General features: G+C 54.5%; 1 protein-coding gene across 1 annotated transcript; it reads left to right on the forward strand.

Annotated features, from left to right (window-relative positions):
• Nucleotides 1–72: 72 nt before the first annotated feature.
• Nucleotides 73–22353, forward strand: RDH10 (retinol dehydrogenase 10). The gene is made up of 6 exons (XM_038766620.1): nucleotides 73–410; nucleotides 4407–4636; nucleotides 20693–20791; nucleotides 20900–21045; nucleotides 21151–21282; nucleotides 21980–22353. The coding sequence occupies exons 1-6, from the start codon at nucleotides 101–103 to the stop codon at nucleotides 22101–22103; spliced, it is 1041 nt and encodes a 346-aa protein (XP_038622548.1). The 5' UTR covers nucleotides 73–100; the 3' UTR covers nucleotides 22104–22353.
• Nucleotides 22354–24243: the final 1890 nt, after the last annotated feature.

Below are 24243 nucleotides of genomic sequence, written 5' to 3' on the forward strand. Positions count from 1 at the left end.
GAGGAGGAGCCGGAGCCGCCTTCGCCGCCCGAGCCCCGTCCCCCTCGGCCCCCCTCGGCCCCCTCGGCCCCCCGCCCCCCCCGGCGGGTCCGCCCCCGCGATGCACATCGCGCTGGAGCTGGTGTGGGTGGGCGTGAAGGTGCTGTGCTCGTTCGGCTGGTGCCTGTTCCGCTGGCTGTCGCGGGCCAAGGAGAAGAGCGTGGCGGGGGAGGTGTGCCTCATCACGGGCGCCGGCGGGGGCCTGGGCCGCCTCTTCGCGCTGGAGTTCGCGCGGCGCCGCGCCCTGCTCGTCCTCTGGGACATCAACAGCCGCAGCAACGAGGAGACGGCGGGGCTCGTCCGCCAGGTCTACCGGGACCTCGCGGGACCCGGGGCCCGGAGCCCAAACGGACGCGCGAGGGAAACCGCCGGTGAACCAGACCCGCAGGCGCGACCTCCTGCCCTCCTCCTCCCCCTCCTCCCCCTCCTCCCCCTCCTCCTCCTCCTCCCCCGGACCCCGACCGACCCCCTTCTCTCCTTTTCCTCCTTCTCCTCCGTCCTCTCCTCCCCCTCTTCTTTCTCGTCTTCCTCCTCCTCTCCCCCGCTCCTCCCCTTCTTCCTCCCCCTCCTCCTCCCCCGGACCCCCGACCCCCTTCTCTCCTTTTCCTCCTCTTCCTCCTCCTCCCTCTCTTTCTCCTCCTCCTCCTCCTCCTCTCTCTCGTCTTCCTCCTCCTCCCCCCTTGCACTCCCAAGTCCCCTTCTCCTCTTCCTCCTCCTCCTCCTCTTCCTCCCTCTCTTTCTTCTCCTCCTGCTCCTCCTCTTCTTTCTCGCCCTCCTTCTCCTCCTCCTCCCCCGGACCCCCGACCCCCTTCTCTCCTTTTCCTCCTCCTCCCTCCCTTTCTCCTCCTCCTCCCCCCTTGCACCCCCAAGCCCTCTTCTCCTCTTCCTCCTCCTCCTTCTCTTCCTATCTCTCTCTTTCTTCTCCTCCTGCTCCTCCTCTTCTTTCTCGCCTTCTTCCTCCTCCTCCTCCTCCTCCCCCGGACCCCCGACCCCCTTCTCTCCTTTTCCTCCTCCTCCCTCTCTTTCTCCTCCTCCTGCTCCTCCTCTTCTTTCTCGTCTTCCTCCTCCCCCTCTGCACCCCCAACCCCCCTTCTCCTCTTCCTCTCTTTCTTCTCCTCCTGCTCCTCTTCGTCTGTCTCACCTTCCTCCTCCTCCCCCGGACCCCCAAGCCCCCTTCTCTCCTCCTTCTCCTCTTTCCCTCCTCCTCCTCCTCCCTTTCTCCTCCTCCTCCTTTCTTGTCTTCCTGCACCCCCAGCCCCCCCATTCTCTCCTCTTCCTTCTCCTCCTCTTCCCTCTCTTTCTCCTCCTGCTCCTCCTCTTCTTTCTCGTCTCCCTCCTCCCCCCGGGCCCCCAAGCCCCCTTCTCGCCTCCTTTTCCTCCCCCTTCTTCCCCTCTTTCCCTCCTCCTCCTCCCTCTCCTCCTCCTCCTCCTCCTCCTCCTCTTTCTCGTCTTCCTCCTCCCCCCTGCACCCCACCCCCCCTTCTTTCCTCCTTTTCCTTCTCCTTCTCCTCTTCCTCCTCCTCCCTCGCTTTCTTCTCCTGCTCCTCCTCTTCTTTCTCGTCTTCCTCCTCCTCCTCCTCCCCCGGACCCCCAAGCCAAGCCCCCTTCTCTCCTTTTCCTCCTCCTTCTTCTCCTCTTTCCCTCCTCCTCTTCCCTCTGTTTCTCCTCCTGCTCCTCCTTTTTTCTCATCGTCCTCCTCCTCCCCAGACCCCCAAGCCCCCTTCTCTCCTCCTTTTCCTCCTCCTCTTTCCTTCCTCCCTCTCCTTCTTCTCCTCCTGTTCCTCCTCTTCTTTCCCGTCTTCCTCCTCCTCCTCCCACCCTGCACCCCCAACCCCCCATTCTCTCCTCCTTCTCCTCCTCCTCCTCTCCTCTTCCTCCGCCTCCTCTTCCCTCTCTTTCTCCTCCTGCTCCTCCTCTTCTTTCTCATCTTCCTCCTCCTCCTCCCCCGGACCCCCAAGCCCCCTTCTCTTTCTCCTCCTGCCCCTCCTTTTCCTCCTCCTCCTCCTCCCTCTCTTTCTCCTCCTGCTCCTCCTCTTCTTTCTCGTCTTCCTCCTCCTCCCCCGGACCCCCAAGCCCCCTTCTCCTCCTCTTCCTCCTCCCTCCCTTTTTCCTCCTGCTCCTCATCTTCCTCCTCCTCCGCCCCACCTGCACCCCCAAACCCCCTTCTCTCCTCCTTTCCTCTTCCTCCTCCTCCTCCTCCTCCTCCTCTCCCCCCCCGGACCCTCAAGCCCCTTTCTCTCCTCCTTCTCTCCTCCTTTTCCTCCTCTTTCTCCTCTTCCTCCTCCTCTCTCTCTTTCTCCTCTTTCTCGTCTTCCTCCTCCTCCCCACACCCTGCACCCTCAAGCCCCCTTCTCTCCCCCTTTCCTCCTCTTTCTCCTCTTCCTCCCCCGGACTCCCAAGCTACCTTCTCTTTCTCCTCCTCCCCCTCTCCTTCTCCTCCCCCCCCCTTTCTCATCCTGCTCTTCCTCTTCTTTCTCGTTTTCCTTATCCCCCTGCACCCCCAAGCTCCCTTCTCTCCTCCTTTCCTCCTCTTTCTCCTCCTCCTCCTCTCCCCCCCCACCCCCGGACCCTCAAGCCCCTTTCTCTCCTCCTTCTCTCCTCCTTTTCCTCTTCCTCCTCCGCCTCAACCGCCCCCCCCCTTATCCTTCCCCCACCATCCTTCTCCTCCTCCTCCTCCTCCTCCTCCTCCCCTGGACCCCCAAGCCCGTTCTCTTCCTCCTTTTCCTCCTCCTCCCTCCCTTTCTCCTCCTCCCTCTCCTCCTCCTCCGTTTTCCCTCCTCCTCCCTCTCTTCCTCCCCCTCCTTCTCCTCCCCCTCCTCCCCGTCTTCCTCCTCCTCCAGGCAGCTCCTCAACTCATCCCCTCTCACCCTGCCAGTTCTCCTCCTCCTCCTCATTCATTCAGTCGGATGTATTGAGCGCTTACCGTGTGCAGAGCACTGGACTAAGCGCTTGGGAAGTACAAATCGGCAACGGATAGAGACGGTCCCTACCCGACAACGGGCTCACAGTCTAGAAGGGGGAGACAGACAACAAAACGGAACACGTGGACGGGTGTCAGGTCATCAGAACAAACAGAAATAAAGCTAGATGCACCTCATTAGCAAATAGAGTAGTAAATCTGCACAAGCAAAATAGAGTAATAAATCTGTCCAAACGTATATACAGGTGCTGTGGGGAGGGGAAGGAGGTAGGGCGGGGGGATGGGGAGGAGGAGAGGAAAAAGGGGGCTCAGTGTGGGAAGGCCTCCTGGGGGAGGTGAGCTGGCAGCCCTCCTCCTTGCCCCCCCGGGGCTGTCTGCAGAACCCCCCCACCCCCGGAGTGGCCCCCCACTTTCCTCCAATAACCCGGAGCACCTTCATTCATTCTTTCACCCCACCGTATTTACGGAGCACTTCCGGTGTGCAGAGCACTGGACTATGCGCTGGGAAAGGACAATTCGGCAACAGAGACAGTCCCTGCCCAACAACGGGCTCCCTGGGCTGAACTGGGTGCCCTCCTGGCTGGGGGTGCTGAGCTGAGCGCCTCCCCGGGGCCCAGCTCTGAGCCGGCCCCCCCCCGCTGCCCTCCAGGAGCTTCCAGTCCAGTGGGTGCAGAGCACTGGGCTGAACATTCGGGAGAGGGCCTTAGAGCCGCTAGACGGGGTTCCTGCCAGAGGACCCCCTTCTTGGGGAGGCCTCCCTGCCTCAGTTTCTCCCCTGGTCACCGGTGGAGAATCTGCTCCTGAACCGACTTTGCAGCTCGGTGGGGGGAAGACTCAGGGATGAGGATGAGGTCCACTTGTTCTGTTTTGTCGTCTGTCTCCCCCCCCCCCCCCCCCCACTCCTAATAATAATAATAATGATGATGGCATTTGTTAAGCGCTTAGTACGTGCCAAACACTGTTCTAAGCACTAGAGGGGATACAAGGTGATCAGGTCGTCCCACGGGGGGGCTCACAGTCTTCATCCCCATTTGACAGATGAGGTCACTGAGGCCCAGAAAAGTGAAGTGACTTGCCCCAAGTCACCCAGCTGACAAGCGGCAGGGCCGGGATTAGAACCCACGGCCTCCGACTCCCAAGCCTGGGCTCCTTCCACCGGGCCACGCTGCTTCTAGACCGGGAGCCCGTTGTTGGGTTGGGACCGTCTCTGTATGGCGCCAAGCGCTCAGCCCAGTGCTCTGAGCTCAATAAATACGACGGAATGAACGAATGAAAGGTCAGCGCCGTCCGGGTGTCCATCCCGGCGCGCTCCTTCTGGGTCCGGCGGGATTCCCGCCGGGCGAGGGGGAAGGGGGCGGCCTCGGGAGGCATCTCCTTGGGGTCACTGACGTCCCCGTCCCCCCCACCCCGCTCCCCTCTCTTTCCTTCCCTTCGGCCGCGTCCGCAGACGGCGAGGAGGAGGGCTTGCCGCCGGGCGGCCTGCAGGTGTACACGTACACCTGCGACGTGGGCAAGAGGGAGAGCGTGTACCTGACGGCGGAGCGCGTGCGCCAGGAGGTGGGCGAGGTGTCGGTCCTGGTGAACAACGCCGGGGTGGTGTCCGGCCACCACCTGCTCGAGTGTCCCGACGAGCTCATCGAGAGGACCATGATGGTCAACTGCCACGCGCACTTCTGGGTGAGCCAGGCCGGCCGGCCGCGAGGGCCAGGGCGAGGCCGTCGCCCGCCGGAGGAACGGGGGTAGGAAGAAGGATGGCGAGCACGATAATAATCGCCGCGGTTTGGTAGGCGCTCACTACGCGCCCAGGCTGGGGTAATAATAATAATAATAATGATGATGATGGCATTTAGGAAGCGCTTACTCTGTGCCAAGCACCGTGCCAAGCGCTCATCGAGAGGACCACGATGGTCAACTGCCACGCGCACTTCTGGGTGAGCCTGGGCGGGCGAGGGCGAGGCTGTCGCCGGCCGGAGGAAGGGGGGTAGGAAGAAGAGTGGCGAGCACGATAATAATCGCGGCGGTTTGGTAGGCGCTCACTAAGCGCCCAGGCTGGGGTAATAATAATAATGATGATGATGGCATTTAGTAAGCGCTTACTCTGTGCCAAGCACCATGCTAAGCGCTCATCGAGGGGACCACGATGGTCAACTGCCACGCGCCCTTCTGGGTGAGCCAGGCCGGCCGGCAGGGCGAGGGCGAGACCTTCACCGGCCGGAGGAACGGGGGTGGGAAGAAGAGTGGTGAGCACGATAATAATCGCGGTGGTTTGGTAGGCGCTCACTACGCGCCCAGGCTGGGGTAATAATAATAATAATGAGGATGGCATTTAATAAGCGCTTACTCTGTGCCAAGCACCGTGCTAAGCGCTCGTCGAGAGGACCACGATGGTCAACTGCCACGCACACTTCTGGGTGAGCCAGGCCGGCCGGGAGGGCGAGGGCGAGACCTTCACCGGCTGGAGGAAGGGGGGTAGGAAGAAAAATGATGAGCATGATAATAATTGCGGTGGTTTGGTAAGCGCTCACTAAGCTCCCAGCGCCTTCCTGACGGCTGGGGTAATAATAATGATGGCATTTAGTAAGCGCTTACTCTGTGCCAAGCACCGTGCTAAGCGCTGGGGAGGTTACAAGGCGATCAGGTTGTCCCACGGGGGGCTCGCAGTTTTCATCCCCATTTTACAGATGAGGTCACTGAGGCCCGGAGAAGTGACTTGCCCCAAGTCACACAGCTGGCGGAGCCGGGATTTGAACCCGTGACCTCTGACTCCAAAGCCCGGGCTCTTTCCACTGAGCCACGCTGCTTCCGAACCCGGGCCCGGGAGGCCGAAGGTCCTGGGTTCTCATCCCGGCTCCGCCGCCTTTCTGCCGGGTGACCTTGGGCGAGCCGCTTTGCTTCTCCGGGCCTCAGTTCCCTCATCTGGAAAATGGGGATGGAGACCAGGAGCCCCACTGGGGACGGGGACTGTGTCCAACCCGGTTTGCTTGGCTCCACCCCAGCGCTTAGCACAGCGCCTGGCACATAGTAGGTTCTTAAATACCATTATTATTATTATTATCGTTAGAAGGTGATCGGGTCGGACGCAGTCCCTGTCCCACGTGGGGCTCACAGTCTTTATCCCCATTTGAAGGGTGAGGGAACCGAGGCCCAGAGAGTAATAATACATACATTCATTCATTCAGTTGTATTTATTGAGCACTTAACTGTGTGCAGAGCACTGTACTGAGCGCTTGGGAAGTACAAGTCGGCAACATCTAGAGACGGTCCCTAGCCGACAGCGGGCTCACAGTCTAGACGGGGGAGACGGACAACGAAACAAAACACGTAGACAGGTGATAATGATAATGATGGCATTTATTAAGCGCTTACTATGTGCCAAGCACTGTTCACAGTCTAGAAGGGGGAGACGGACAATGAAACAAAACACGTAGACAGGTGATAATGATAATGATGGCATTTATTAAGTGCTTACTATGTGCCAAGCACTGTTCTGAGCACTGGGGAGGTTAGAAGGTGATCGGGTTGTCCCACGGGGGGCTCACAGTCTTCATCCCCATTTTCCAGATGAGGTAGCAGGCCCAGAGAAGTGAAGTGACTTGCCCCAAATCACCCAGCTGACCATTGTGCCTCAGGTACCTCATCTGTAAAATGGGGATGAAGACTGTGAGCCCCCCGTGGGACAACCCGATCACCTGGTAACCTCCCCAGCGCTTACTTAAAACAGTACTTTGCACATAGGGAGCGCTTAACAAATGTCACCGTTTATTATTGCGTTGTAATAATAATCTTCATAAGGAGGGGATCTGTTAAGTACTTTGTGCCGCGGGATATCTGTCACTTCCTTTGTATCCATCTCTGCCTCCCGTCTAGACCGGGAGCTCGCTGTGGGCAGGGAACGTCACCGTTTATAATTGCATTGTAATAATAATCATCATAAGGAGGGGATCCGGTAAGCACTTACTCTGTGCCTCGAGGTATCTGTCACTTCCTTTGTATCCATCTCTGCCTCCCGTCTAGACCGGGAGCTCACTGTGGGCAGGGAATGTCACCGTTGATTATTGCATTGTAATAATAATCATCATAAGGAGGGGAATCTGTTAAGCACTTATTCTGTGCCGCGAGATATGTCACTTCCTTTGTATCCATCTCTGCCTCCCGTCTAGACCGGGAACTTGCTGTGGGCAGGGAATGGCACCGTTGATTATTGCGTTGTATTAATAATCGTCATAAGGAGGGGATCTGTTAAGCACTTATTCTGTGCCGCGGGATATCTGTCACTTCCCTTGTATCATCGATCTCTTCCTCCTCTCTAGACCGGGAGCTCACTGTGGGCAGGGAATGTCACCGTTGATTATTGCATTGTAATAATAATCATCATAAGGAGGGGAATCTGTTAAGCACTTATTCTGTGCCGCGAGATATGTCACTTCCTTTGTATCCATCACTGCCTCCCGTCTAGACTGGGAGCTTGCTGTGGGCAGGGAATGTCACCATTTATAATTGCATTGTAATAATAATCATCATAAGGAGGGGATCTGTTAAGCACTTACTCTGTGCCTCGAGGTATCTGTCACTTCCTTTGTATCATCGATCTCTGCCTCCCGTCTAGACCGGGAGCTCGCTGTGGGCAGGGAATGTCACCGGTGATTATTACGTTGTAATAATAATCTTCATAAGGAGGGGATCTGGTAAGCACTTTGTGCCGCGGGATATCTGTTACTTCCTCTGTACCATCCATCTCTGCCTCCCGTCTGGACCGGGAGCTCGCTGTGGGCAGGGAATGGCACCGTTGATTATTGCGTGGTAATAATAATCGTCATAAGGAGGGGATCTGGTGAGCACTTACTCTGTGCTAAGCGCTGGGATAGACAGAAGGTGATCAGGGCGGGGCTCGCAGCCCTCACCCCCGTTTTCCAGCTGAGGGAACCGAGAAATGAAGCGACTCGCCCAAGGTCACGCGGCAGACACGTGGCGGAGCCGGGGTTCGAACCCACGTCCTCCGACCCCCAAGCCTCCCGGGCTCTGGGGGAAGCTTGGGTCCGTGACGCTACCCGCTTGGAAAAATGGAACTGAGCTGGGAAACGGGATTTAGGCTTCAAGCGGGGGCACGTGGGCATTAGACAGTCGTAATAGTAGGAATAATAATGATAATGACGGTATTTGTGGCATTTGAAAACCCAACGGCACCCGGCCTTCTCCCCTCCATGGCCGCCGTCTCCCCCTTCTAGACTGTGAGCCCACTGTCGGGTAGGGACCGTCTCTGTATGTTGCCAACTTGGACTTCCCAAGCGCTTAGTCCAGGCTCTGAACACAGTAAGCGCTCAATAAATACGATTGATTGATTAATCTGCCTCACTCTCTCCAATCTCTCATCCCTCTCCTTCGTGCATTGGTAATAACGATAATCTTGGTATTTGTTAAGCGCTTACTATGTGCCAAGCACTGTTCTAAGCGCTGGGGAGGATACAAGGTGATAATAATATAATAATAGTAATTATAATAATAATCCCGGCTCCACCAGTTGTCAGCCTTGTGACTTTGGGCAAGTCACTTCACTTCTCTGGGCCTCGGTTCCCTCATCTGGAAAATGGGGATGAAGACGGGGAGCCCCCCCCCGTGGGACCACCTGATCACCTTGTAACCTCCCCAGTGCTTAGAACAGTGCTTGGCACATAGTAAGCGCTTAATAAATGCCATCATCATCAGTGTTGTTATTATTATTGTAATGATATTAAGCGCTTACTATGTGCCAAGCACTATTCTAAGCGCTGGAGGAGGAGGATGATGATGATGGCAGTTCTTGTACTTTCCAAACTGTTCTAAGCACTGGAGGATGATGATGGCATTTCTTGTACTTTCCAAGCGCTTAGTACAGTGCTTTGCACACAGTAAGCGGTCAGTAAATACGAAGGAATGAATAGGGACCGCCTCTATATGTTGCCAACTTGTACTTCCCAAGCGCTTAGTACAGTGCTCCGCACACAGTAAGTGGTCAATAAATACAATGGAATGAAGGAATGAATAGGGACCGTCTCTATATGTTGCCAACTTATACTTCCCAAGCGCTTAGTACAGTGCTCTGCACACAGTAAGCGCTCAATAAATACGATTGAATGAATGAATCTATTGAGCGCTTACTGTGTGCAGAGCACTGGACTAAGTGCTTGGGAAGTAACGACCGCCTGATGTGGTCAACTATCCCAGCGAGCGCTTAATGGACGCCCCAGTGAATTTTTCTGCCTTTAAATTGTTTGGCGGGGGGCTTCGGGGGAGGCGATCGGTGGGCCGGGCCCGCGGACAAATCCCCCTCTGAGAACGGGGGTCACACGGGGTTCCCGGGAGGCTCCCGGGAGCTCATCCCTTCCCGGAAAATCCCTTAATCCCCTCCCGGAAAATCCCTGATCCACTGCACGAGGCGGCCCCGTGGTACCCCTCTCCCCCGATCCCCGGGATGGGGGGCATCGGGGCGGGCAGGGAGCGCGTCTGCTTAGCGCTCTCCCAAGCGCTTAGTCCAGTGTTGTGCACACAGTAAGCGCTCCGGAAGTCCGGACGAGGCAACGCGGGGACGCGGGCCACCGGTTGCCCCTGGGGCGGGGGGCTGCCATCAGCCAGCCCTGCCCTGGAGGAGCTTCCATTTCGGGAAGCAGCGGGGCTCAGTGGAGAGAGCCCGGGCTTGGGAGTCAGAGGTCGTGGGTTCAAATCCCGCCCCGTCAATCAATCAATCGTATTTATTGAGCGCTTACTGTGTGCAGAGCACTGCACCACTTGTCAGCTGTGTGACTTTGGGCAAGTCGCTTCACTTCTCCGGGCCTCAGTTCCCTCATCTGGAAAATGGGGATGAAGACTGGGAGCCCCCCGTGGGACAACCTGATCACCCTGTGTCCTCCCCAGTGCTTAGAACAGTGCTTGGCACAGAGTAAGCGCTTAACAAATACCATCATTATTATTATTATTTGCTGCGTGGAGGGACTAGTTTTATTGTTCTCTCTCTCCCAAGTGCTTAGTCCAGTGCCCCGCGCACAGCGGTGCCCAAGAAGTACCACGGATTGATTGGTTGAGGGCAACCGAGTCAGCCCTCAAGGAGCATCCAGGCCACTGTGTGCGGGGCGCTGTACTGAGCGCTTGGGAGAGGAGAAGAGCAGCAGCAGATCTGGGCCTCAGTTCCCTCCTCTGTAAAATGGGGACTTGTACTTCCCAAGCGCTTAGTACAGTGCTCTGCACACAGTAAAAGCTCAATAATTACGATTGAATGAATGAATTGAGACTGTGAGCCCCACGTGGGACAGCCTTCATTCAGTCATTCATTCATTCAATTCAGTCGTATTTATTGAGCGCTTACTGTGTGCAGAACAGCGTACTAAGCGCTTGGAAAGTACAATTCGGCAACAGAGGGGGACAGTCCCTGCCCACAGTCTAGAAGGGGGGAGATGATCTTGCATCTCCCCCAGCGCTTAGAACAGTGCTTGGCACAGGGTAAGCGCTTCGCAAATACCATCATCATTATTATTATCTGTTCCTTGGGGGAGATTCCTTGATAACAACGATGGCATTTATTAAGCGCTTACTATGTGCAAAGCACTGTTCTAAGCGCTGGGGAGGATACAGGGTGATCAGGTTGTCCCGCAGGGGGCTCACAGTCTTCATCCCCATTTTCCAGATGAGGGAACTGAGGCCCAGAGAAGTGAAGTGACTTGCCCAGGGTCACACAGCTGACAGTTGGTGGAATCGGGATTTGAAATCATGGAAGGGGGTGGGGGGGTTACACAGTGACATGATGTTTGAGTTGGGGGAGGGGAGGGGGGGGTGATGGTGCTCAGGGGTGTGTGTGCGTTTATTAATAATAATAATAATAATAATGATGGTATTTGTTAAGCACTTACTATGTGCAAAGCACTGTTCTAAGTGCTGGGGAGATACAAGGTGATCAGGTTGTCCCACGGGGGGCTCACAGTCTTCATCCCCATTTTCCAGATGAGGGAACTGAGGCCCAGAGAAGTGAAGTGACTTGCCCAAAGTCACCCGGCTGACAGGTGGCAGAGCCGGAATTTGAACCCATGACCTCTGACTCCAAAGCCCGGGCTCTTTCCACTGAGCCACGCCGCTTCTTGTGTTTTTGTTCTCATGTGTTTGTGTGTGTCTCTGTGTGTTGTGGGGGACGGGTGGGGACTGGGGAAGTCCTGAGTTTGGACTCCGTCCCCACCCTCCCACCAGGAATGGACTGGACTGCCTCCTCCGCGTCCTCTCCCCACTGTAAACAACAGTAATGACGATGGCATTTGTTCAGCGCTCACTATGTGGCAGGCACTGTACTAAGCGCTGGGGTGGAAACGGGCCAGTCGAGTTGGACACAGCCCCCGTCCCACGTGGGGCTCAAGGCCTCCATCCCCATTTTCCAGTTGAGGCGGCCGAGGCCCGGAGAAGTGGAATGACCGGCCCGGGGGTCTCCCGGCAGGCCCGTGGCGGCGCCGGGATTAGAACCCACGACCTCCTGCTGCCCAGTGGGCTGGCCGCGTCAGACCCCCGGCTTGGTGCCGCCGCTGGAGCCGGGTTCCCTCGGCTCGGCTTGGCCTGACCTTTGGGCTGCCGTGGTTCCTGGGCGTGGGGAGGGTGCGCGTGCGCGGGCGCTCACTACAGCGTCCTCAGTGGCTCCGTTCGGGGCTAGTTGGGGGACTAGTGGGGGGGGGGGCGGGCGTCCAGCTGCACGGGAAGCAGCGTGGACTAGTGGGTAGAACCCGGGCTTGGGTTCCAATTCCACCTCTGCCACAGGTCTAGGCATGGCCTTGGGTATATATTTATATAAGGTGTGTGTATATATATATATAATATATATATAGTGTGTGTATATATATATATAATATATATATAGTGTGTGTATATATATATATATATATGGTATATATTAGGTGTGTATTTATGTGCGTTAGGTGTATATGTATATGTTAGGTGTGTGTATATGTATATATTAGGTGTATATATATATGTATTAGGTGTGTGTGTATATATATGTGTATGTATATATGTTAGGTGTATATGTATATTAGGTGTGTGTATATGTATATTAGGTGTGTATATGTATACTAGGTGTGTATATGTATATTAGGTGTGTATATATATATATATGTTAGGTGTATATGTATATTAGAGGTGTACATGTATATTAGGTGTGTAGATATAAGGTGTGTAGATATATATTAGGTGTGTAGATATATATTAGGTGTGTAGATATATATTAGGTGTGTGTGTATATATATATATATATATATTAGGTGTGTGTATATATATATATATATTAGGGGTGTGTGTGTGTATATATATATATATATATTAGGTGTTTGTATATATATATATATTAGGTGTGTGTGTATATATATATGTATATATATATATTAGGTGTGTGTATATATATATTAGGTGTGTGTATATATATTAAGTATATGTATATATATGTGTATATATATATATTAGGTGTATATATATCTATTAGGTGTGTGTATGTGTATATATATATATATATATATAAGGTGTTTGTGCATATATATATGTATATTAGGGATATATATGTATATTAGGTGTGTGTGTATATATATATGTATTAGGTGTGTGTATTTATATATTAGGGATATATATATATGTATATATTAGAGATATATATTAGGTGTGTGTAGATATATTAGGTATATATATATATATATGATGGCATTTACTAAGCGCTTACTATGTGCAAAGCACTGTTCTAAGCGCTGGGGAGGCTACAAGGTGACCAGGTTGTCCCAAAATCTTACCGTTTTACAGATGAAGGAACTGAGGCCCAGAGCAGTGAAGCGACTTGCCCAAAGTCACCCAGCTGACAAGTGTTGGAGCTGGGATTCGAACCCCTGACTCCAAGGCCCGGGCTCTTCCCACTGAGCCACGCTGCTTCTCTGGGCCTCGGTTCTCTCACCTGGAAAACGGGGATGGAGCCCGTGGGACAACCCGCCGACCTCGGATCTCCCCCTGCGCTTAGAACAGTGCCTGGCACAGAGTAAGCGCTTCACAGATCCCACGGTTTTCCTTATCAGTCTCCCGACCCCACTCGAAAGCGGGGCAGTCATCCACAAGTGAGTTGGGGGTGGAGGAGGGTGTTGTTTTTGACGTGGACGGGCAACCGGGTATTTATTGAGCGCCTACTGTGTGCGGAGCACTGGACTAGACGCTTGCCTGATGGCGTCAGCAGCCGCAACCCCCCACCTTAAGGCCAAGCTTACCTTCCCCTCAATCCTATTTCATTCGGTCGTATTTACTGAGCGCTCACCCCCAAAATTCCGGGTGACGTCCTGGTGCCGGCATGGCTCAGCGGATGGGGCACCTCAGCGGGATCCGGGTTCGGATCCTGGCCTCCGCCACACGTCCGCCGAGCAATTGTAACGTGATTTCTTGCACGAATGTGAATCTGAATACTTTGTAATTTAAACAAGCACGGTGCATAGGGACCGTCTCTACATGTTACCACCTTGTACTTCCCAAGCGCTTAGTACAGTGCTCTGCACACGGTAAGCGCTCAATAAATACGATTGATTGATTTCTTTGGAACCTGTCGAGCCCCACGAAATACCCTGGGAGATTCGTTTTTCAAAAATAAAAAGTGTCACCATCCTACAGTCTTTCAGGGTCATACTCTGGAAGTGACAACCGCAGTCGGGCCCCCTCTTGGGCTCTGGGACGAATAATTGCACCTGACAAAATTGGAAAGAGGTCACGGGTTCAAATCCCGGCTTCGCCACTCGTCAGCTGGGTGGCTTTGGGCCCGTCACTTCACTTCTCTGGGCCTCAGTGACCTCATCTGGAAAATGGGGATCAAGACCGCGAGCCCCCCCCCGGTGGGACAACCTGATCACCTTGTGACCTCCCCGGCGCTTAGAACAGTGCTTTGCACAGAGTAAGCGCTTAATAAATGCCATCATCATTATTGGACTTCCCAAGAGCTTAGTCCAGTGCTCTGCACACAGTAAGCGCTCAATAAATACGATTGAATGAATGAATTTATTTTACTTGTACATATTTACTATTCTATTTATTTTATTTTGTTAATATGTTTTGTTTAGTTGTCCATCTCCCCCTTCTAGACTGTGAGCCCGCTGTCGGGTAGGGACCGTATCTTTATGTTGCCAACTTGGACTTCCCAAGCGCTTAGTCCAGTGCTCTGCACACAGTAAGCGCTCAATAAATACCATTGAATGAATGAATGAATGATTATTATTATTAATGGTCTCGGTCTGTAATAATAGTAACTGGTTTTTGTTAAGTGCTTACTGGGTGCCAAGCGCTGGGGTAAATAGGTCCCACATGGGGCTCACAGTCTAAGTAGGAGTGAGAACAGGTATTAAATCTCCATTTTGCGGATGGAAAAACTGAGGCACAGAGAAGTTAAGTGACTTCGTTAGTAGCCGGTAGGACTCTAAACTCTTGGTGGGCAGGGATTGTGTTGCCAATTCTACTGCGTTGTATTTGGCCAAGCGCTTAGTATAGTGCTCTGCATAAAGTAAGTGATCAGTGAATGCCCCTTGTTGGGTAGGGACCCTCTCTATATGTCGCCGACTTGTACTTCCCAAGCGCTTAGTACAGTGCTCTGCATAAAGTAAGCGATCAGTAAATGCCCCTTGTTGGGTAGGGACCCTCTCTATATGTCGCCGACTTGTACTTCCCAAGCGCTTAGTACAGTGCTCTGCATAAAGTAAGCAATCAGTAAATGCCCCTTTTTGGGTAGGGACCCTCTCTATATGTCGCCAACTTGTACTTCCCAAGCGCTCAGTACAGTGCTCCGCACACAGTAAGCGCTCAGTAAATGCGATTGAATGAATGAGCGACCTCAGGTGAGTCACTTCCGCGCCCCACTTCCCTCCTCTGGGAAACGGGGATGAAGACGGTGAAGCCCCCCGTGGGACGGGGACCTTGCCCGCCCCGAATGACTTAGATTCGTTCATTCAGTCGTATTTATTGAGCGCTTACTGTGTGCAGAGCACTGGACTGAGCGCTTGGGAAGCACTTGTAGCTACATGAGAAGCGGCGTGGCTGAGTGGAAGCAGCCCGGGCTTTGGAGTCCGAGGTCGTGGGTTCAAATCCCGGCTCCGCCAGTTGTCAGCTGGGTGACTTTGGGCGAGGCACTTCACTTCTCTGGGCCTCAGCTCCCTCATCTGGAAAATGGGGATGAAGACTGGGAGCCCCCCCGTGGGACAACCTTTTAGACTGTGAGCCCACTGTTGGGTAGGGACTGTCTCTAGATGTTGCCAACTTGGACTTCCCAAGCGCTTAGTACAGTGCTCTGCACACAGTAAGCGCTCAATAAATACGAATGATGATGATGACAACCTGACCACTTTATATCTACCCTAGTGCTTAGAACAGTGCTTTGCACATAGTAAGCAATTAATAAATGCCATTATTATTATTATTATTATTATCACCCCAGCGCTTAGAACGGTGCTCAGTGAGCACTTAACGAGTACAGTGATAATAATAATAATTATCTGAGGACGGGGATCTGTCGGTGGCAAAGGCCAGGCGGCCCGGTCCTTCCTCTCTCCCACTTTTCTTTCCTTCCTTTCCTTCCTTTCCTTCCTTTCCTTCCTTTCCTTCCTTTCCTTCCTTTCCTTTCCTTCCTTCCCTCCCTCCCTCCTTCCTCCCCCCTCCATCCCCCCAAGGTTGCCCACCTGCCCCTGGGCCCCTGGCCACCAGAAACCCCGGTCAGCTCCACTGGCATCATCCAGTGGTCAACCAGCGCTTAGAACAGTGCTTTGCACATAGTAAGCGCTTAATAAATGCCATTATTATTATAACCTGACGGGAATCTCTGGGGCCTCACCCCCGGGCGCCCTCGCCCACTGAAGGGGGAGAGATGGGGCGACTTCTGGTCCTTCTAGACCGTGAGCCCGCTGTCGGGTAGGGACCGTCTCTAGATGTTGCCAACTTCGACTTCCCAAGCACTTAGTACAGTGCTCCGCACACAGTAAGCGCTCAATAAATACGGTTGAATGAATGAATGATCATTTTATAGACAGTGAGCCCGCTGTTGGGTAGGGACCGTCTGTAGATGTTGCCAACTTGGACTTCCCAAGAGCTTAGTCCAGTGCTCCGCACACAGTAAGCGCTCAATAAATACGGTTGAATGAATGAATTCTTATTTTCTAGACTGCGAGCCCGCTGTCGGGTAGGGACCGTCTCTATATGTTGCCAACCTGGACTTCCCAAGCGCTTGGTACAGTGCTCTGCACACAGTAAGCGCTCAATAAATACGATTGAATGAATGACGGCCCGGAGCCGGGGGGCCGCGCTGAGCCAGAGAGAGGCAGCGGGCTTTGGAGTCCAAGGTCGTGGGTTCAAATCCCGTCTCCGCCACTTGTCAGCTGGGTGACTTTGGGCAAGTCACCTCACTTTGCATGTAGTAAGCGCTTCATAAATGCCATCATTATTATTATTATTATTCTCTGGGCCTCAGTTCCCTCATCTGTCAAATGGGGATGAAGACTGGGAGCCCCCCGGGGGACAACCCGATCACCTTGTAACCTCCCCAGCACTTAAGAACAGTGCTTGGCATTCATTCATTCATTCAGTCGTATTTATTGAGCGCTTACTGTGTGCAGAGCACTGTACTAAGCACTTGGGAAGTCCAAGTTGGCAACATATAGTAGACGGTCCCTACCCAACAGTGGGCTCACAGTCTAGAACATATCTAGAACATATCTGGCACATAGTAAGCACTTCACAAATGCCATCATTATTATTATTCATTCATTCATTCAATCGTATTTATTGAGCGCTTCCTGTGTGCAGAGCACTGGACTAAGCACTTGGGAAGTCCAAGTCGGCAACATCGAGAGACGGTCCCTACCCAACAGTGGGCTTGCACTCTGGACCATATCTAGAACATACCTGGCACATAGTAAGCGTTTCACAAATGCCATCATTATTACTATTCATTCATTCATTCATTCAATTGTATTTATCGATGGAGAAGCAGCGTGGCTCAGTGGAAAGAGCCCGGGCTTTGGAGTCAGGGGTTGTGGGTTTGAATCCCGGCTCCACCAATTGTCAGCTGTGTGGCTTTGGGCAAGTCACTTCACTTCTCTGGGCCTCAGTTCCCTCATCTGGAAAATGGGGATTGAGTGTGAGCCCCCCGTGGGACAACCTGATCTCCTTGTAACCTCCCCAGTACTTAGAACAGTGCCTTGCACGTAGTAAGCGCTTAATAAATGCCACCATTATTATTATTATTATTATTATTCTCTGGGCCTCAGTGACCTCGTCTGTCAAATGGGGATGAAGACTGTGAGCCCCCCGTGGGACAACCTGATCACTTTGTAACCTCCCCAGCGCTTAGAACAGGGCTTGGCACGTAGTAAGCGCTTAATAAATGCCACCATTATTATTATTATTATTTTCTGGGCCTCAGTGACCTCGTCTGTCAAATGGGGATGAAGACTGTGAGCCCCCCGTGGGACAACCTGATCACCTTGTAACCTCCCCAGCGCTTAGAACAGGGCTTGGCACGTAGTAAGCGCTTAATAAATGCCATCATTATTATTATTATATTACCATCGACTAGTTGAAGGCGCGGAGGAAGTGTGGCCCGGCAGTCTAGGCCCTAGTGTGTTTCGTGGGGGCTGAGGTGCGGGCGGGCGGGCGGAGAGTAGAGGACGGGAGAAACCGAGCAGAGGCAGTGAAACGGCCTCTTGGGAAGAGCCCGGACCCGGGAGCTGAGTTCTAATCCTGCCTCCGCTGCTGGTCCGCCGGGCGAGATGCCTGACTTCTCTGCGCCTGCTGAGAGCTCACCTCCTCCAGGAGGCCTTCCCAGACTGAGCCCCCTCCTTCCTCTCCCCCTCTTCCCCCCTCCATCCTCCCCGCCTTACCTCCTTCCCTTCCCCACAGCACCTGTGTAGATGTATATATGTTTGTACAGATTTATTACTCTATTTATTTATTTTACTTGTACATATCTATTCTATTTATTTTATTTTGTTAGTATGTTTGGTTTTTTTTCTCTGTCTCCCCCTTTTAGACTGTGAGCCCAATGTTGGGTAGGGACTGTCTCTATATGTTGCCAATTTGTACTTCCCAAGCGCTTAGTACAGTGCTCTGCACACAGTAAGCGCTTAATAAATACGATTGATTGATTGATTGATTGCCCCTCGGCCACCCCGTCTACAAAATGGGAGTCGACGACGCCTCCCTCCAGTTTAGAGCGTGAGCCCCACGTCTCTGGCCAACTCGGTTGGCTTGCATCTCCCGCAGCGCTTAGTACAGAGTAAGTGTGACAAATCCACCTGCCCCCCCCTTAAAAAAGAAAATGGAGGTGGCCTTGGGCGAGTGCTTAATTTGATGGTGGCATTTTTAAGCGCTTACTATGTGCAGAGCACTGTTCTAAGCGCTGGGGAGGGGGAAACAAGGTGATCAAGTTGTCCCACGTGGGGCTCCCAGTCTTCATCCCCATTTTACAGATGAGGTAACGGGGGCTCAGAGAAGTTAAGTGACTTGCCCAAGGTCACACAGCAGACATGTGGCAGAGTCGGGATTCGAACCCATGACCTCGGACTCCAAAGCCCGGGCTCTTTCCACTGAGCCACGCTGCTTCTCCAACAAATTCCGTGCCCGGCCCCACGCGGGGCTTTCTCTCTCTCGGCGTAAGGAGGACAGAGACCAGCTGGGGAGTCCCGTGTCCCGTCCCCCCATTTGACAGCTGAGGAAACTGAGGCCCCGAGACACGAGGGGGGTTTGTCCAAGGTCACCCATCAGGGAAGTGGCAGAGCTGGGGACCTTCCTGCCTGCTGTGGGACTGTCCCTTCACTTCCCTGGGCCTCAGTCCCCTCATCTGGAAAATGGGGATGAAGACTGGGAGCCCCGCGGGGGGGACAACCTCACCACCTTGAATCTCCCCCGGCGGTTAGAACGGTGCTTGGCACATAGTAAGCGCTTAATAAACGCCCTCATTATTATAATAATAATCCTGGCTCCACTAATAATAATAATAAGGATGGCGTTTATTAAGCGCTTACTATGTGCCAAGCACTGTTCTAAGCGCTGGGGAGGTTACAAGGTGATCAGGTTGTCCCACGGGGGGCTCACAGTCTTCATCCCCATTTGACAGATGAGGTCACTGAGGCCCAGAGAATAATAATGTTGGTATTTGTTAGGCGCTTACTATGTGCAAAGCACTGTTCTAAGCGCTGGGGGATACAAGGCGATCAGGTTGTCCCACGTGGGGCTCACAGTCTTAATCCCCATTTTACAGATGAGGTAACTGAGGCACAAAGAAGTGAAGTGGCTCGCCCAAGGTCTACTTGCCTGCTGTAGGACCTTGGGCAGGTTGTTTCACTTCTCTGTGCCTCAGTTTCCTCACCTGTAAAGTGGAGATTTCCTCTCTGTTCTCCCTCTTTTTAGACCCTCCCGGCTCCGCCGCTTGCCTGCCTAGAACCTCGGGCAGGTCGTTTCACTGCTCCGTGCCTCAGTTTCCTCATCCGTGAAGTGGAGATTTCCTATCTGTTCTCCCTCGAGCCTCCTGGCTTCGCCGCGTGCCTGCCGTAGGACCTTGGGCAGGTCGTTTCACTTCCCTGTGCCTCAGTTTCCTCACCCGTAAAGTGGAGATTTCCTATCTGTTCTCCCTCTTTTTAGACCCTCCTGGCTCCGCCGCTTGCCTGCTGTAGGACCTCGGGCAGGTCGTTTCTCTGCTCCGTGCCTCAGTTTCCTCATCCGTAAAGTGGAGATTTCCTATCTGTTCTCCCTCGAGCCTCCTGGCTCCGCCGCTTGCCTGCCATAGGACCTTGGGCAGGTCGTTTCACTGCTCCGTGCCTCAGTTTCCTCATCTGTAAAGTGGAGATTTCCTATCATCTGTTCTCCCTCTTTTTAGACCATCCTGGCTCCACTACTTGCCTGCCGACCTTGGGCAGGTCCTTTCCTTCTCTGTGCCTCAGTTTCCTCATCCATAAAGTGGAGATTTCCTATCTGTTCTCCCTCTTTTTAGACCCTCCCGGCTCCGCCGCTTGCCTGCCGTAGGACCTTGGGCAGGTCGTTTCACTGCTCCGTGCCTCAGTTTCCTCATCTATAAAGTGGAGATTTCCTATCTGTTCTCCCTCTTTTTAGACCCTCCCGGCTCCGCCGCTTGCCTGCCGTAGGACCTCGGGCAGGTCGTTTCACTGCTCCGTGCCTCAGTTTCCTCATCCGTGAAGTGCAGATTTCCTATCTGTTCTCCCTCGAGCCTCCTGGCTCCGCCGCGTGCCTGCCGTAGGACCTTGGGCAGGTCGTTTCACTGCTCTGTGCCTCAGTTTCCTCATCCGTAAAGTGGAGACTTCCTATCTGTTCTCCCCCTTTTTAGACCTTCCTGGCTCTGCCACTTGCCTGCCGTAGGACCTCGGGCAGGTCGTTTCACTGCTCCGTGCCTCAGTTTCCTCATCCGTGAAGTGCAGATTTCCTATCTGTTCTCCCTCGAGCCTCCTGGCTCCGCCGCGTGCCTGCCGTAGGACCTCGGGCAGGTCGTTTCACTGCCCCGTGCCTCAGTTTCCTCATCCGTAAAGTGGAGATTTCCTATCTCTTCTCCCTCTTTTTAGAGCCGGAGCCCCAGGAGGGGCAGAGAGCGTATCCGGCCTGACCGCCTTGCGTCTCCCCCGGCGCTGAGACCGGGGCCGGGCACCGAGTGAGCGCTCAACAAGCACCGTCACCGTGACGGCCGCTCCGGGGGGCGCCTAACGGGTACCACCCTTCTTATTTCAGACCACTAAGGCCTTCCTGCCGTCCATGCTGAACACAAACCACGGCCACATCGTCACGGTGGCCAGCTCCTTGGGACTCTTCAGCACGGCCGGGGTCGAGGTACGGAGACGGCGGGGGGCCGGGGGGGGGGGGCCGCGTGTCGGGGTGTCGGCCTTTCCCCGCCCTCTCCCCCCTTCCCACCCATTTCTCCCGGCCCCCCCCAACCAGGATTACTGCGCCAGCAAATTTGGGGTGGTGGGCTTCCACGAGTCGCTGAGCCACGAACTCAAGGCGGCCGAGAAGGACGGCGTCAAGACGACCCTGGTGTGCCCCTACCTCGTGGACACGGGCATGTTCCGCGGCTGCCGGATCCGGTGAGGCCGCCCCCCTTCCGGGGCGGGGAAACTGAGGCCCGGGAGCGGGGTGGGAGGGGGGGATCGCGGGCCTGACCGTTGTGCGCGTCCCCCCCGGCTCCCCAGGAAAGAGATCGAGCCGTTCCTGCCGCCGCTGAAGCCCGACTACTGCGTCCAGCAGGCCATGCGGGCCATCCTCACGGACCAGCCCATGATCTGCACGCCCCGCCTCATGTACATCGTCACCTTCATGAAGAGGTAGGCCCCGCGCGCGCCCCGGCTCCTCATCATCATCATCATCGATCATATTTATTGAGCGCTTACTATGTGCAGAGCACTGGACTAAGCGCTTGGGAAGTCCAAGTTGGCGACATATACAGTCCCTACCCGACAGTGGGCTCACAGTCTAAAAGGGGGGAACAGAGAACAAAACCAAACATACTAACAAAATAAAATAAATAGAATAGATATGTACAAGTAAAATAAATAGAGTAATAAATATGTACAAACATATATACAGGTGCTGTGGGGAAGGGAAGGAGGTAAGATGGGGGGCTTCACGATAGAGAAGCAGCGTGGCTCAGTGGAAAGAGCCCGGGCTTTGGAGTCAGAGGTCAGGGGTTCAAATCCCGGCCCCGCCAATTGTCAGCTGTGTGACTTTGGGCAAGTCACTTAACATCTCTGTGCCTCAGTTACCTCCTCTGTAAAGTGGGGATTAAGACTGTGAGCCCCCCGTGGGACAACCTGATCACTCTGTAACCTCCCCAGCGCTTAGTACAGTGCTTTGCACATAGTAAGCGCTTAATAAATGCCATCATTAATTAATTAATTAATGGGGGGGGTGGAGAGGGGGACGAGGGGGAGAGGAAGGAAGGGTCGTCTCCCCCACGCGGCCCGGGAGGCGGGGGGCGGTCCCCCCCCCCCGCGCGGCCCTGACGGCCTCTTCCCGCCGCAGCATCCTGCCGTTCGAAGCGGTGGTGTGTATGTACCGCTTCCTGGGCGCCGACAAGTGCATGTACCCCTTCATCGCCCAGAGGCAGCAGGCCACCAACAACAACGAAGCCAAGGACGCCATCTGAGGGGGCCTCCGGAGCGGAGGCCGGGGACCCCGGGGGCGTCTCTTACCGTCCGACCCTCGCCCTAGGAACCGCGGATGATGACATTTTTACAGTATTTTTTGGTAAAGCCGACTATCTTGTGCCTTGAATTTGGTATCCGTGTAGTAGTGAGACATTGTCCGAGTGCACCTCTACCTCTGTAGCCAAGTGTTAGCCCCCCCCCCCGCCCCACTTACTTGTAAATGACTATAAACTATGTGATTTTTCCCCACCCCCCCACACACCCCCTTTTTTTTTTTTTCGTTGTTTTCAGGACGTCTTGTTGAAATAGTGACCAACGTCTGGCTATTAAAATGAGCCGCCTTTTAACTAGAGCCGTGGGGGGCCCGTGGTGGTCTTTCGTGCGAAGCGGCGGGGGCGGGCGGTCCTTGTCCCCCGGTCGGGAGTGGGGGGTGCCACGCAGCAGAAACAGGCGTGTGACTTTCTCCCCCGCACCCCTTGGGCGAATCGCCTCACTTCCCCCCGCCTCAGTTTCCCCGTCCCGTTAACGACGACGGCATTTAAGTGCTGACTATGGGCCGAGCGAGATTGGCCCGCGTGGGGCTCAGTCTTGATCCCCGTTTTCCAGAGGAGGGAATTGAGGCACAGAGAAGCGAGGTGACTTGCCCAAAGTCACACAGCTGATGAGCGGCGGAGCCGGGAGACCCCGGGATCCCCCCGGGGCCCCGCAGCTGTTTGTTTCTCTCCTTCCCCCATGTGGAGTTGGCGGTTGCGTGATGCAGTTTCCCAAACGAGAGACACCTGGGCGACCTTTCCCGGCTTTAACTTCCCAAATCCCTTTCCCGCAGGGCTTGGGAAAAGCGCGGGGAAAGGGAAAAGAAACCCTCCCCCGAGCTGGCCGGAGAGAGAACGGGGCTTGGGGGTCTCCTCCCAGCTGTGACCCTGGGCGAGTCACTTCTCTGGGCCTCAGTTCCCTCATCCGTAAAATGGGGATGGAGACCGGGAGCCCCGTGTGGGACGGGGACCGAGTCCGACTCGATTTGCTTGGCTCCATCTCAGTGCTTAGAACTGACCCACGGTAAGTGTTTTAAAAACCTTAAAGAAAAACCTCTCCCCAGCGTTTAGTGCAGTGCTTAGCGGAGAGAGAACGGGGCTTGGGGTCTCCTCCCAGCTGTGACCCTGGGCAAGTCACTTCTCTGGGCCTCGGTTTCCTCATCCGTAAAGTGGGGATGGAGACCGGGAGCCCCGTGTGGGACGGGGACCGAGTCCGACTCGATTTGCTTGGCCCCATCTCAGTGCTTAGAACTGACCCACAATAAGTGTTTTAAAAACCTTAAAGAAAAACCTCTCCCCAGCATTTAGTACAGTGCTTAGCAGACCTCTCCCCAGCGTTTAGTACAGTGCTTAGTGGGGAGAGAGAACGGGGCTTGGGGTCTCCTCCCAGCTCTGTGACCCTGGGCGAGTCACTTCTCTGGGCCTCAGTTCCCTCATCCGTAAAATGGGGATGGAGACTGGGAGCCCCGTGTAGGACGGGGAACGAGTCCGACTCGATTTGCTTGGCTCCATCTCAGTGCTTAGAACTGACCCACAGTAAGTGCTTTAAATACCTTAAGTGTTTAGTACAGTGCTTAGCGGAGAGAGAACGGGGCTTGGGGGTCTCCTCCCAGCTGTGACCCTGGGCGAGTCACTTCTCTGGGCCTCGGTTCCCTCATCCGTAAAATGGGGATGAAGACCGGGAGCCCCGCGTGGGACGGGGACCGAGTCCGACTCGATTTGCTTGGCTCCATCTCAGTGTTTAGACCACAGTAAGTGCTTTAAATACTTTAAAGAAAAACCTCTCCCCAGCGTTTAGTACAGCGCTCAGCACACAAGAAGGGCTGGATACGAGGTCGCTTGACACGCAGGGCCGGGTGCGTCTTGGGGGAGGACGGCGCAGGCTCACCCGGGCGTCCCGGAGATGGCGCGACGGAGGCGGTCGGACCCCCGTGCCCCCTTGGGCGACCTCCGCCCCTTCCTTCCCTCCTCTCCGCCCATCCCCGGCGCCCCTTCCCAAATGCCGCGAGGAACTGATGATTACCAGACGGACCGGGAATACGCCCGGAGCCCCGCTAGCGGGATGCCAGGCGGGCGCCTTCTTGCTTCTCCAAGGCAGAGATCTAGG

Source organism: Tachyglossus aculeatus, chromosome 25 (assembly GCF_015852505.1).
Source record: "Tachyglossus aculeatus isolate mTacAcu1 chromosome 25, mTacAcu1.pri, whole genome shotgun sequence".
NCBI lineage: Eukaryota > Metazoa > Chordata > Mammalia > Monotremata > Tachyglossidae > Tachyglossus > Tachyglossus aculeatus.